Source organism: Phacochoerus africanus, chromosome 6 (assembly GCF_016906955.1).
Source record: "Phacochoerus africanus isolate WHEZ1 chromosome 6, ROS_Pafr_v1, whole genome shotgun sequence".
In the NCBI taxonomy this organism is placed as follows: domain Eukaryota; kingdom Metazoa; phylum Chordata; class Mammalia; order Artiodactyla; family Suidae; genus Phacochoerus; species Phacochoerus africanus.
Window position 1 is genome coordinate 111,812,761 of NC_062549.1, and position 15,758 is coordinate 111,828,518.

The window sequence follows — 15,758 nt, forward strand, 5'->3', positions numbered from 1 at the left end:
TGGTGGAGGGGCTCCAGCTGCCAGCTCCACTCCCAGGCCTCAGGCTGGGCGGGGGTGTACCTGTGAGGTGGAGGCGGAGGCACAGACCCCTCTGCAGCTGAGGCTGGAGGGGCTACCTCATGCCTCCTGCTCCAGCGCCCAAGACTGATTGTTGGCTCCATTTACCTAAATTATCCATGCTTTTATCTTCTACCTTCTTCTCTGTAGACACTGCACCTGCCCCAGGGAGAGTCTACAAAGAGCCCTGGTACAGATTTGCTTTTGGGGGCTGGATTCTCTGGGAGTAGGTGGTGGATATATTTTCACTGGCTCATTCAAGACTCCTCTCTGCACATAGAAGCTGTGCAACAGGGAGGGGCCAGACTGAGGTCTAACCTTTTTTTTTTTTTTTTTTTTTTAAAGAAAACATCCCTTATCTTTTGCGGTTGATATCTAGAGGAAAATCACATCTTCCTAGAAACTATTCCTTGGTCACTTGAAATAAAATAGGGGATCATGAAGCTGACCTTAAAATCTTACTGTATGAGTTCCAATGGGATCCTCAGGCTATTCAGGTCCTTGGGATAGAGACATTTAAGACTGCCATCAAATCTAGTTAATTGATAGATTACTCCTATCCCAGGGTCTCCTAAATTGCAAAACAGTATATCCTATTGAGATATTTAAGTATTTATCCTGCAAGTTTTTGTCCAGCTTAACTCATATTCTTTCCCCAAATCTTTCTTCTTATATTCCCTGTGAATTCCATCACAATCTTAAAGTCACCAGCTAGAATCCTTGAATACTGACTCTGCAGCTACACAAAAACTATGAGAACGAATGAATGAATCCAACAAGGTAGCAAGATACAAGATTATTGCACAGAAATCAACTGCCTTTCTTTACACTAACAATGAAATAGAAAAAAGTTAAAAAGAAGTCCCAATTAAAATGGGTAAAAAAATAAAACCTAGGAATAAACTTAAAGAGGTGAAAAAACATATACACTGAAAAGTATAAAACACTGATAAAGGAAACTGAAGCTAATTCGAAGAAATGGAAAGATATCCCACGCTCTTGGATTGGAAGACCACTGTTGATGTGGCCATACCACCCAGAGCAATCCCTATCAAGACAGCCACGACATCTTCCACAAAACTAGAACAAATAATCCCCAAATGTGAAGTTCCCGTATAGCTCAGTGAGTTAAGGATCTAGTATTGTCACTGCAGTGGCTTGGGTTGCTGCTGTGGCTTGGGTTTGATCCCTGGGGCCTGGGAACTTCTACAGGCCACAGGTGCGGCCAAAAGAAAAAAAAAATCCTAAAATTAAATGGAATCACAAACACTGAGTTGCTGCTGCTTCTTCTTCTTCTTCTTTTTTTTTTTTTTTGGTGTAGGGGTGGAGTTGGGGGTTATAGAAGTTCTTAGGCCAGGGATTTAATCCAAGCTGCAGCTACAAACTATGCTGCAGCTGTGGCAATGCTGGATCATTTATCCCAGTGTGCCAGGCCAGGGATTGAACCCATGCCTCCACAGTGACCCGAGCTGCTGCAGTTAGATTCTTAACCCATGGTGCCATAGCAGGAACTGCACAAAGACCCAGAACTGCCAAAGCAATCCTGAGGAAAAAGAACAAAAGTGGGGGCATAACCCTTTTAGACTTCAGACTACTCTACAAAGCTACAGTAATCAAACCAATGTTGTATTGGTACAAAAACCAATATCCAGATTAATGGCGCAGAACAGAATGCCCAGAAATAAACCTACACACCTATGGTCAATTAACCCAGGATAAAGAAGGCAAAAATACATGATGGAGAAAAAACAGTCTCTTCAGCAAGTGGTGTTAGGAAAGCTGGACAGCTACATGTCAATCAATGAAATTAGAACACTCCCTCATACCATATATAAAAATAAACTCAAAATGGTTTAAAGACCTAAATATAATATAGGGCACCATAAAACTCCTAGAAGAGAGTACAGGCAAAAATGCTGACATAGTAAGCACCCCAATCTATGCTCACAGCAGCACTATTTACAATAGCCAAGACATGGAATCAACTCAAGAGCCCATCAACAGATGACTGACTTAAGAAGATGTGGCGTATATATACACACTGGAATACTACTCAGCCATTAAAAAGAATGAAATAAATTGTCATTTGCAGCAACATGGACGGACTTGGAGAATATTACATTTAGTAATATTACACTTTAGTAGACAGAAAAAGACAAATATATCACTTATATGTGGAGTCTTTAACACAAATGAGTCTATATACAAAACAAACAGACTTACTGACAAATTTATGGTTACCAAAGGGGAAAGGGAGGAATACATTAGGAGTATGGGATTAACAGATACAAACTATCATACATAAAATAGATAAGCAATAAGGATTTGTTGTATAACACAGGGAATAACCTTCAATATCTTATAATAACCTATAATGGAAAATAATATGAAAAATATACATAACTGAATCATTCTGCTGTACACCTGAAACTAACACAATATTGTAAATCAATTATATTCCGCTAAAAATAAGAGAAAAATGTTAATAAAACTAGAATTCTAGACACTGCCTTTGTCTCCTTCCTATTCTTTTCCCCATATCCAATCAATTTCCAAACCCCACAGATGCTTTCTCACTAGTTTTCCTTCTTCTCCGCCTGCACTAATTACTTGACCCTGGCTTTCACACCTTTCCTAGATGATTGCGTGAGTCTCCTCGCTAGTCTGCCTACCTCTATTCCAGGCTCCTTGCTCTCAGTGTGGTTATTTAACAGCTGTGCCTTACAGACAAATAGTCAAGTCACTCAACTGCTCTGTGCCTTAGGGTCCCCACCTGTAAGAAGAGACCCTGGATTATACCAACGTGGGTAAAACTGGCTTCATGAGGTTCCCGTAGGGACTTCAGGGGGTAGGAGGATACTACACTTTTTGTCCCCTCGATAGAAAAATGTTATATATGGGAGTCATAATTTGCACAAAGGATTTGTGTGGCTAAATATTCTAGAAAAAAAAAAAAATCACTGGACCAGACAACTTTCCAACACTCTTTTTGGCTCTTAAGTATTGTGATTTTACATATTTGATATATACGGCAACACAACCTGGTAACAAGAATTTACTTTCCACATCAGCAGTTCAAACATTTTTCTATTCGCGTTACACCCAGTGTGCGGAAGTGCATGGATATGGTGGAGCTGCCCCTTTTCCACTAACACTTGTACAATTTCAGATGCTCAAAGAAAAGATTAAATCAAATATTGGGGGTTTGATTCTCCTGAGAAATACTTTTATATTCCTTGGGATTAGGTAAAATTTGTTTATTTTAACCAGTTATAAAAAGTCTTTCTCGGAGTTCCCGTTGTGGCTCAGTGGTTAACGAACCCGACTAGTACCCATGAGGACTCGGGTTCGATCCCTTGCCTTGCTCAGTGGGTTAAGGATCCAGCGTTGCTGTGAGCTGTGGTGTAGGTCACAGAAGTGGCTCTTCCCACGTGGCTGTGGTGGTAGGCCGGTGGCTACAGCTCCAATTAGACCCCTAGCCTGGGAACCTCCATATGCTGCAGGTGCAGCCCTAAAAAGCCAAAAAAAAAAAAAAGTCTTTCTCCATAAATATAAATTCTATGTTATCAGAATTATATTTGTGGAGCTAATATAGAATATAAGATGATCTATTTTTGAGCTTCTCAGTATGTGAGTTTCACAAATAGAGAGACACAATGGCAGAGAAAGGGCCAGAAAGGGAACACTCATAAAAACCTCCTAAGAAGGGAGGATAAATACATTTTCTTCTTCTAAATTTTGCTGCTCGTTTTCTCATTTAACCTAAATGGATTCCACTAGGAAAACATATTGTTACCTAAGAAACCAAAAATTGTTTAGTCCCAAAATAGCAGGAAATGAAGAAAGAAGCTAGGAGATTATCATTTGAGAGAAAACATCACAGGATGCATAAATTACAGGAAAATACATAATTTTAATCAAGAATTGATTTGTGTTAAATATATATTTTTTCATCTTTATAAAACTGTATGTAAGTAAGAGGAGGCTGCTAGTGAGATCATCCAGTTGATGCACAGGGAAGTAACTGTTTACTTTTCAAAATATATTTTTGCTCAGATATTGAAATGATATCTGATTAACTTTTTTTTTTTTTTTTTTGTTATTTCTTGGGCCGCTCCCACGGCATATGGAGATTCCCAGGCTGGGGGTATAATCGGAGCTGTAGCCACCTGCCTACGCCAGAGGCACAGCAAGTGGGATCCGATCCGAGTCTGCAACCTACACTGCACCGCGGCTCACGGCAACGCCGGATCGTTAACCCACGGAGCAAGGGCAGGGACCGAACCTGCAACCTCATGGTTCCTAGTCGGATTCGTTAACCACTGCGCCACGACAGGAACTCCTAACTTTCGTTTTTAACGAGTAAGTGTCTCAAGATCCCTGACGGCCATCCTGCTGCCTATTCCCACGCAGCTCATTCTCTGAAAACCACACAGTTTTCTCCTCTTTCGTCACATCCACCTCCACCTTCCCTGTCCCTTGCTCGTCAATGACTAGCTTACTTCCCACGTCACTAAGACATCAGGAGCAATTTGAAAATAACGCATATACTTTCCACGTCGCCTGTATCTGCATCTGTACATAGTCCCTGCCCTCTTTCCTCTTGACAGTCCAAGGACACTGTTCTGGCACTTGTCCCTTTTCTCCTCTGCACCACGTTTTTCTTTGTCTACTGGATCACTGACATCAGGAGACAAGTATGCTGTGCTGTCTCCCGTCTTAGAAAGAACAAAACAAAACACCAAAACAAAGAGCTGTCCTTAACCCCACATCCTCTTTTGACGGATGACCTCGTTTTTCTGTTTCTTTTTTGCAACAAAACTCCTCCTAAGAATTGCTTATACTCACTATCTCCGATTTTTCTCCTCCAAGACTCCCCTTAACCCACTCCAGTACGGCTATGGTTTCAAAGCATCCCACCAGCGCTTGTCAGAGTTGCCAGTGGTTTCTATGCGGCAAAGCCCGAAAGTCGATTTTCAGCCCTCATGGTCCGTGTCCTTCTGCGGTAGAGTGACACAGTCACGTGATCACGCCCTCCTTTTGGAATCACACTCTTCGCCCGGTTTCAGGACAGTCCTCTCCTTTGGTTCCTTCCTCCTGTCTCCCTGGTTGCTCCTTTGCGGGTCCTTCCTTACCTCCCTAACACCTAACACGCAGGAGTGTCCCACGCCTCACTCCGTCGTGGTCCTTTCCTTTATTTATACTCCTTCCCTCTAGATCATTTCATCAAAGCTCTTGGCTTTAACTAGTCTGTGTGCTGATGATGTCGTGATTTCTAGATTTGTGCCTCCAATCTGGGCTTCCCCCTGAACCCTGGAGTGAGGTACCCAACTACCTACCCAATACCTGGCTGGATGTTAAATAGGGACCTCAAACGTAACACGCCCAGCATCTAAGCTCCCGACCTGTTCCTCTTGCAGGCTCTGTCATTTCAATACATTTACAGCATTTTTCTAGTCACCCAGGCCTCAACCTTGGATTACTGAAACAGCCTTCGTCTACCTATATCTGCCCTTGGCCCCTTAGTTGCTCCCACCAATTGTCTATTCTCTACCCAGTCGCCCTAAGTCTGCTGATTCTCCTCCTCTGTTTTCTAAACCCTCCAGGAGCTTTTCATCTCACTCAGATTACAAGCGGCCCAGGAGACAATTATGGTGACGGTCTACAGGACTCCGTCTCACCTCCGCCCACCCTCCTCCTCCTCACTCTGTTCTAGACTTACTGGCCTCCTGGTAGATACCTGAACACACCACACACACTCCTCTCGCAAGGCCTCTGTCCTCGTTACCTCTGCCTCAGACGCTCTTTCCCCAAATACCTGCAGGGCTTGCTTCCCACCTCCCTCAGGTCTCCGCTCAAATACCACCTTTTCCAGGAAGAACTTCCCTGACGACAGAAAAGAGCAATACTTCTCTGCGCCATGGTACTCCTACTCCGCTTTATTTTTCCCCAAGGCATTCATCACCACCTTTACACTATATATTTACTCGTTAGTCTGCTGTTTGTTTGCCTCTGAGAAGATAAGCTCCAAGATGTCAGGGACTTGATCTGCTTTTTTTCTCTGCTGTTCCTTGAGAGTCTAAATTCGGGCCTAGCACATGGCACTTTACAGGCATTTGGTGACGACATGAATAAGTCCACAGAGGTCAAATTAAAATTTTTAATTTGTATAATTTTACCCAAAGCCTGAAGATGACAAAAGACTCATAACTTAAATAATTTAGAGTGTGGAGAGTTTGTTTGGGGATAAGTAATGATAACTTCTGTGAAGGTCAGGTCAGTGTCCCAGGAGAGGAACTAGGCCTTGACTGGAATTAGCCTACGAGCATGACAAAATACGAATGTGAACACTGAAGCAAACAAAGCACTATCACACCTTCAGATAACTGACTCATTTGCTGAGCATCGACTTACGTTTTAAAACATGGGTCACCAGACATCAGTTGCATGCTGATCAAAACCTAAACATAACAAGAAGAAAGACTGTAATTATAAAAGGTCTCAAGAGGAGAAGCCATGTTCTGCTAATCTGTGCACCTCCACAGTCCGGTGTAACCTATTTAGAAAGTATTAAATAAAATGACTGCTGAGTTGGGTTACATCCAATGCTGAATTGCTGCTTTATAAAGAGAGAGGTTAAAAATAATTTTTAACACTCAAACCTTTTTAAACTGCACAAGTAAGAGTGGAAAAGATGGAAACACAAAGCAAGGGCTTCACAAGGGACAATCCTGCGGGTGTTTGCTGTTCTGGTCCATTTTATCCGCCATCCCTCTCGGATGCCTATAGTGCTCAAGAGCCTGAAATGTTCTCCTCCCGTGTGTTTGTCACGATGGTGTTTGCGGGTGTGCCTGCTGCTGGCCTCCAAGAGCAGAATGTTTCTGGCCTTTGGTTTAACGTTGGACCAGAAAACATGAATAAATATATGTATCAATCATGATTTTATTCATTCAGGCAACAATTATTTCGTAAACCTTGTAATATGCCAGGCTTAGAAATATCTGATCTTCCTGACACCCCAAACTATTTAATAACCAGAAGGCCTTTCACCCACAGTAACAGGCATTTCCTCCAGACGATCTCTATATGTGATTATCATAAAGACTTAAATGCTTAATGCAAGTCTCCACCTGCCTATTAGCAGCATCTGAAATACCTACTCTAAGAAGCTAAAGAATAAAAGTACTCAACATGTGGAGAAATCTGAACCCTTATAGACTCTGCTAATGGGAATGTGAAATGGTTCAGCCACTTTGAAAAACAGGTGGTTCTGCAAAAAAAGTTAAATGCAGAGTTACCATGTGACCCAAGAATTCCGCTCCAAGAGTACATACTTTTGGATATATGCCCAAGAGAAATGAAAACATATGCCCATACCAAGACTCATATATGAATCGTCATCATAGTATTGTTCATAACAGCTAAAAAGTACAAACAACCCAAATGACCACTAACTGATGAATAAGTAAAATGTGATTATAACCATGCAATGGAAAGTTATTTAGCCATGAAAAGGAATGAAGTACTGATACATGTTACAACATGGATGAACCTTGAAAACATTATGCTAAGTAAAAGAAGCCAGACATAAAAAACACTACATATTCTAGAATCCCATTTATATGAAAAGTTCAGAATAGGTAAATCCATAGACAGCAAGCAGATTAGTGGTTACCAGGGCTGGGGGAAAGGAACAGAGTTGGGGGAAAGTGGGAAGTGATTGTGATTGGACACATATGAGGTTTCTTTTCTTTCTTTTTTTTTTTGCTCTTTTAGGGCCGCACTGGCGGCATATGGAGGTTCCCAGGCTAGGGGGTCCAACTGGAGCTACAGCTGCCGGCTTACGCCACAGCCACAGCAACATGGGATCTGAGCCACATCTGCGACCTACACCACAGCTCATGGCAATGCCGGATCCTTAACCCACTGAGCGAGGGCAGCAATTGAATCTGCATCCTCATGGATGCTAGCTGGATTCTTAACTCGCTGAGCCACCAGTGTACCTCCCACATTAGAGGTTTCTTTTGGGGGACATGAAGATGTCCTAAAACTGATTCTGGCAATAGTTGAACACACCTAGGGAAGATACTAAAAACCATTCAACTGTATACTTTAATTGGTGAATTGGATGGTCAGTAAATTGTGCATCATAGCTCAATAAAACTTAGAGGTGCTCTATGTCCCTCTTTATCTACCAGAGGATCAGCCTGTCTCTCAAGGTGCTATGTGACTTTAACGAATGTTCTCGCCACCTCTGGGAAGGAGGAGTTAGCATCTGAAGCACATCCACTCTGCCCTAAAGTAGACATATGTTTTTGTGTTCCGTGCGTATACTACTACAGACACATTTTGGGAAACCTACCAGGTCAAGACTTTTTGGAGAAAGTCTCTAAGAACAGCCTCCCTCTGCCTCCTAGATGCTGCTGGCATCACAGCAAGCCAACGCCACTTAGCAGCTGAAGTTCTAGGGAGGGCAGGGAAGCTGTGAGTAAGCACAGGACGCTGGTCCACAGACAAAACGATAACGCGGAGAGCCAAGAACAGTCCCCAAAAGACCTAGAAAGCTCCTTCAGTTCCTGAGAGTTCAGGTCTGGTTGTAGCTTCCCATCCTCGGGCTCTGGGAGATGTCCTTGTGTTTGAACTAAAGTTCTATTTCATATGAGCCAACCTGAGGGATTCCTATTCCGCACAACTAAAGCGTGCTGACAAAACTGCATGTGGTAGCTCCTTCGGCTCCAAGAACAGCCTGCTGGGGCAGGTACTGAGATCCCCCTTTTACAGAGGAGGAAATAGCGGGGCAGAGGTGAAGGTCTCACACAGGGCTCCAGAGAGCTAAGAACAAACACAGAGCCCTGATGCCACACTCCATGGCCCTTAAGCTCGAGAAGCCTATGGCTACTCAAAAAACTCTGGTTGAATGTTGAATGAATGAATGAACAAACAGCTAGATTACTCTTATTTGGAAATGGTGTTCTTTGTTGGACCAGAATTTAAAGTTTTGCTAACGCTTTCTGAAATGCTCCTATTCTCCAGCTGCTGACTGCCTTTTAAGAATCAGCCATAGGATCTTACTACGTTCTTCCGGGAATAATAATGATAACGGCAATAACAACAACAACCTTAACAACAGTCACGATTGGAGACTCTATTAAGTGCCGGGCACAAGTCAAATGAGTTTGAAAACCGTTAGGTATAGGGTAATTGTTTGTTCATGAACTTCAGACCACTCAGTTTTCATTCAGAAGTATTTTCCTTTCTTATCATTAGATAACTCACCCTAACAAGGTAACCTGAAACACAGCAAAAGGTCTATCCAGTGAGTTTTGCTAGGTGCAAGCTACTTGACGTTTTCTCTACCGGTCTCCCTTAACACTCCCACCAATTCTCTGAAGTGTGTTCCCTCTGGGTTCCCCAGAATATGTGATCTTGAAGGTGCCTGGAAACAGCAGGGCAAATGCCCAATGTGAGTTGCGCCTGCCACTTCACTTGCTGCGAGAGAACCTGGTGACTTCTATGTGTCCACCACAGCTGCCGGGGAAATCACTCCTGGGAGCTATAACCATTGTAAGGTATTCACTTATGATGCTCCTTCCGCTCCATGAGCCCTTAGGCTGCAGTGGTTGTGTGGATTCTTCCCTGAATGCTCACAGCACCACAGAGAAATACCTTAGGAACATGAAGGGGAACATCTGTTACTTCTCAGTGCTTCCGTGACTTGGGTAGTTTTTTCCTCCCAGGTGGCGAGTGTTTCGGTGGCGTGGTCAGCTTATGCATCTCAGTATTGATTCCCGCCTTGCCCCTGACACTACATGCTTATGCTTATTTAAAGGCAGAGAATCTCATTTGTTGACATGTAAATCTGGAAACGTGCTTACTTTAAGAATGGAATTATCCTGTCTTGTATTTTTGGTATCGTAGCCTTCCAGTAAACAGCGACGAGTGGTATTTCCTGATCCAGCAAACTCTGCCAGGTTGAGATCTGCAAAGCCCAGCTATGAAAAGAAAGAGAATTATATTAATAGAATATCTGCTAGGCTTCTATCATATTCTCTTTAAAATAAACATTCAACCTATGCTCTAGCCAAGTTGTCCCAAATTTCAGTTGTTTGCAATTTTCGCCAACTGAAGAACATCTGTTCTATTCTTTGCTTAACAGGTCTTAAAAATTGGCTCACTTTTTGCAAACATGTATTACCTGTTCTACACCTGTCTTAAGTAATGCGGTCTTTGAAACTATAGCTTTGATTGCTAAATACATTGTTCTGTACCCATTAAAATATATAACTGTTAATGTAAAATAATGCATATTACATAACTGAAATCAGCGCAAGTAGCAGTGGTGCTCACACTGCACTGTGGGAAATACTAGCAGATCGATCATGGCCACGTGCACACGCAGGAAACGGATTCGACCCCCCTTTCCCTGCTCTGGTCTGTTCCCAGTTAACCACTGGTGACTGCAGACAGTCGTAGGTTGTCAAGTTCTCAGTCTCCACCCCACAACGAAATGATGTAAGTATTTCACACACTTTGTTTGGCACAGGTTCCTCCCCCTTAGACCTTTGCCTCGCTGAGCCCCCTTAAGCTGAGTTGCTCTTTAGGAAGTCGTCTTCCCCTCCTTCCCCACACCAACCTTCTCTGCTGTTACCCAGAAGCTCAGCTCAAACCCACTCCTTCCTCTCACTACTACCCAGGTTTGGTCCCCATTTTCTGATGCTACCAAAGATTCCTTCCTTTGATGTTGCTCAACCCTATTTCTCATTTCCAAGTGGTACAAAAACCCATCCTCCTGCTTACTATTATTTTTTGCTTTTTAGGGCCACACCCACAGTATGTGGAAGTTTCCAGGCTAGGGGTCAAACTGGAGCTAGAGCTGCCGGCCTACACCACAGCCACAGCAATGCAGGAACCCAACCCACTGAGCAAGGCCAGGAACGGAACCCGCATCCGCATGGATACTAGTTGGATTTGTTTCCACTGCACCACAATGGGAACTCCCATTATTTTTGGAACAACGAAGTTTATTTTTCATGACTAATTAAAAGTCATGTAAAAGTTTTTTGGTTTTACCCATGGCATGTGGAAGTTCCTGGACCAGGGATGGAACCTGCACCACAGCAGCAACCTCAGCGACAGAAGTGACACCACCAGATTCTTAACTCACTGAGGCACCAGGGAACTCTGTATACAGTCTTTTAATTACAAAAAATGTTTTGAGCTTGCAATTAATTAAGCACTTCTCCCTGAATATATAATAAAAAGTATTATACACTTCAAACCCTGCTGTGATTTTAAGTTGCCTGCTTTAATGCTTTAAAACCTGCAGTGGGCATATACGAATGGCATTCCAGAGGAGGATTTTAATCGTAGGCTGGAGCATTATTTTAGTGGTTTTTAATTGGTACACAAAGAATGAAGAAGAAGAACTGAGGAGACCAGTTGAAGGGCCATGAGTGCCAAAGGCAGGAGGTCAGGAAAACAGCAAACTACAGGTAACAGCTACCTCTTCTCTGCATGGCTACTCTAGTCTTACTGCCTCTTAGGGGCCCAAGAAATCAGCAGAAAAGCCTGGACACACCCTGGGCAAAGCCACGTCCAAATGAACCCCTGAAGACTCCTGTGGCTCTGTGATCAGGCATCATCCACACGCCCTATTTCATACCTTACCCTTTCTCTCGGAACCTCCAAAATCTTTTCCATCCGCACTCTTTGCTGAAGCTCTGCTTCCTATGACACTTGGAAATAAAAGCAATCCAAAGAGCACTCAACTTCCACAAGCCCTCACAGCCAGCCACGTGCACAGTGGTCCCGCATTCGCCTTCCCACTTACTGTCAGTGAGCTGGCTGTGCCGGCGTCTGGGGCCAAGTGCTCTCCTCTCACCTATTCAAGTTCACTGCTTCAGGAATTCACCCCTCTCTACTGCACCACTCCCATCAGCGCGCACACGTACTGGACTTTCTCCCATCTTAATGGACAAAAGAAAACAAACCTCACCCTGCATCCCTCTCCAGTCTACTGTACCATTTCTTCTGCTCCTCTTTGGAGCAAAACTCCTTGAGCGACTTGTCTCTTTTGATAGTCTCTGGCGCCTCTGCCCATGGCTACCCGGGCAGCTTCATTTCCCCCTTTGCTCCTTATTTACTCTTCCAGCCATAAAGTCGCTTTCCTTGCTGATGCCAAGACCAGCTCGAGGCCTTCGGCACTTCCTATTCTTCTGCCGGAGACATTCTCTCCCAGATCTTCTTCGGCTTCTTCCTCACTCCACTCAGATCTATGTTCACAGGTCATCTCCCTGACCATTCTATTTTTTTTTTTTTTTGTCTTTTTGCCATTTCTTGGGCCGCTCCTGCGGCATATGGAGGTTCCCAGGCTAGGGGTTGAATCGGAGATGTAGCCACCGGCCTACGCCAGAGCCACAGCAATGCGGGATCCGAGCCGCGTCTGCAACCTACACCACAGCTCACGGCAACGCCGGATCGTTAACCCGCTGAGCAAGGGCAGGGACCGAACCCGCAACCTCATGGTTCCTAGTCAGATTCGTTAACCACTGCGCCACGACGGGAACTCCTCCCTGACCATTCTAAAACATGCCTGCCTCCTCCCTCCCCTTCCCTCTGGCTGTCACCCTCTACCCCTTATCTGCTTTCTTTTTCTTTTTTCTTTTTTTGATTTTTAGAGCTGCACCCACGGCATATGGAGGTTCCCAGGCTAGAGGTCGAATTGGAGCTACTTACGGCTGTCAGCCTACACCACAGCCACAGCAACGCGGGATCCTTAACCCACTGGCTGAGGCCAGGGAAGGAACCCACCACCTCATGGTTCCTAGCTGGATTTGTTTCCGTTGCGCTACGACGGGAACTCCTGCTTTATTTTTCTTTGTAGTTTCCATCACATCATGTGCATCCCCTTTCATATTTATTTGTTCATTGTCTGTCTCCCTCCTTCAACCCGCCATTAGAATGTGTGCCCCCGAAAGGTACAGATTTTTGAAGACTTTGTTCACTGCCTTATCGCTAGTACTTAGAATAGTGTCAGGAACAATGTTTGGCACACGGCAGGCAACTAATGCACATATTTTTGGATAAGAAATAGCCCTTTGGCTTATCATCCACTGTTGGAATATTACTGTTACAGTGTTAACTAACCAATACACAAGTTTAAAGAAAAAGAGCCTGGTCATTAAGAAAACATTAAGGTCATTTACTGGGTAACTTTTATGTGCCAGACCCTATTCTAGATACTGGAAACCAGTGATGAACAGGACAGAGGAGAACTGCCTTGAAAGAATTTACATTCCACTGTGGTACGAGAGAGTCCATATTTCTTTATGATTTTCTCTTTGGCTTCACTGAGATAACTGTCTCATTAAAATGGCACATATACATACATTCTAGGTATCTCTGTGGTGGGTCTTCCTTCAACTGGCAATTCATTTTGAGCATCTTCATTCCAGGTAATGTTAGGCATTAGGAATATAACTCATTCGTATTCTTGGGGAGCTCATAGTTCCTTTTTTTTTTTTTCTCTCTGCACCTGTGGCATGAGGAAGTTCCTGGGCCAGGGATCAAAGCCATGCTACAGCAGCGACCCAAGCCACTGCCGTGACAATGCTGGACCCTTAACCTGCTGCACCACAAGGGAACTCTGGGGAACTCAAGGGAAGACAGAAAAGGAAACATATTCCTATGAAAAAGAATAAGGGCTGTAATGGAGGAAGGCACAATTACAAGAAAGAGAGGAAAAGAAAATTTCTCAGTGAGGAGGGATGACTAAGCTGAGGTTTTCATGATTCATAAGAAGCACACACATGGCAGAAAATATCAAGTCACAAGGCAACGAGACTAAACAGCACGACACACTCGAGGAAGTTTCTGAGACAGTATGTCTGAAGCACAAGGCTGAGTGTGTGCATGTGTGTGCAGGTGCAGATACGATTTACCAACCAAGATGGTCTAATATGCTAGGTCAAGGACTTTTCATTTCATTTTCCTTTACAGGCAATAGAGAGCAGCTGAAGGGCTAAAAGTAGGGAAAGCATAGTATTATTTCTGAATTTTAGAACGATCACCCTGGCAATAACACAGGGAATGAACTGGAAGGAGACAATAGAGGCAGAGAACAAGATAGGAGGCCAATGCAGATTTTATGGTTTCAAAACTTTTCAGAAGGGAGAAGTCAAGATGTGTCAATCACAGCAGACCCTGTTTTTTGCCTACCCACCATTCAAAGCCCCGACATTCCTTGCTAGCAAGACCTGATTTTATTCAAGTGTCCAGTCTTAGCTCATCCAGGTGCACAAGGAAAATAAGCCAAGCTTTTGCTGACTGTTAAACTGTAATTAGTCTAAGTTAACTGTGGCAATCCATTCCTACCGCCCACGACTAGTTTAGGAGTAGGCGTATGACCCACTTGTGGCCAGTCAAAGGTACTGGGAAATCCTCTGGGGGGCATCTAGGAAAAGTTTTCTCACTCAAAAAAAAGTCACACATGGAGAATCAGCTGGGTTTTGTCATATGTTAACACTTGAGCAGCCAGCCACCCAGGGACTAAGGACCAAACCATCACAGAAAGAATGCAAGAAGACAAAGAGAAAAGTGACATGGGTTCTGGATGATGTTTTTAGTCAGTGGATTAACCAGTCCTGGAGTAGCTCTATCTCATATATTTTTAGCTCTATCTCATATCTACTTGCTTTACGAGATGGAAAAAAAATCTCTTAGGTGAGGAGGGTTTCCTGTGACTTGTAGCAAAGAGCATCCTAATTGACATTGCGAGCAACCAGTTTATGGAGTTAGGTGGATTTGATGGTTGAAACCAGGGCCCTGGTTCTCGGCTTAGATGACTGGATTGATGGAAAGACCATCACAGAGACTGGAAATAAAACAGGGTATGTGGGTATCAGGTGGTATTAACTACTGGTTCCTTCTATACAGCAAAAAAGTGAGCACACTTACTGGTAATTCCACATAGCTAGTAAAAGTATAAAGGACAGTGTTGATCATGTCTATATAGAGTGCTAAGGGAGCCCAGAGGGGGGTCCCGCTCCACTGGGGGTTGGGGGGACTGAAATACGTCCCAAGGGAGACTGAATCTACAGCCACTATTGTTTAATGCAAACCAGAGATCATCTCCCAGTAAGGAAGCTGAAACTTGGGAATAACATCGCATAATCAGCATTTAGAAAGAATGGGCCTATAATTAATTGTATTCAACGATTCACTCTCCAAGTTGCTATATTTAAAAACAGCCAAACTTGAACAGCAACTAGAAAAGCAAACCATTTCATTTTTAAGCTTATAAATAGCAATGAGTGATATTACAAAGTCCAAAAGAGTTAAAGAAAACAGACTTACCTTTGCATAAGCTTTTCCACCTTTTAATTCCTGCCAAAGATAGAAAACACTATAAGGCTATCACACAGTTAAAGATTTAAAATTATATATATGCCAAATAATTCTGAAGTAGACATTTACATGCTGGCAAATATAGACTAATATTCTGATGATCTCACATCCAACTATTTGGATGCCCTCTCTCCAGCAAATGACCAGAATTTTTAAAATTATTATTAGCATCTCAAAAATGGTGAGAAGATAAGCTAATATTTAATCCATTTGCTGAGGAATAAATTGCCAAAAAATATCCTGGACACATTGCAAGAACCTGAATCACCAAAGAAAGGTTAAATTACTTAGTTAAG

At 43.3% G+C, this 15,758-nt stretch overlaps 1 protein-coding gene across 3 annotated transcripts in view; it reads right to left on the reverse strand.

Moving 5' to 3' along the window:
- Positions 1-15,758, reverse strand: part of EEIG2 (EEIG family member 2) — a 74,300-nt gene that overhangs the window by 17,104 nt on the left and 41,438 nt on the right. For all 3 annotated transcript variants that reach the window (XR_007135592.1, XM_047785152.1, XM_047785150.1), the window contains exons 3-5: positions 15,412-15,441; positions 9,933-10,049; positions 6,472-6,518 (exon numbers count right to left, since the gene is read on the reverse strand). Coding sequence is in view for 2 of the 3 variants with exons in the window: in XM_047785152.1 (XP_047641108.1) it covers positions 6,472-6,518; positions 9,933-10,049; positions 15,412-15,441 (194 nt within the window). In the remaining variant the exon portion in view is untranslated. The remainder of the gene's footprint in view (positions 1-6,471; positions 6,519-9,932; positions 10,050-15,411; positions 15,442-15,758) is intronic.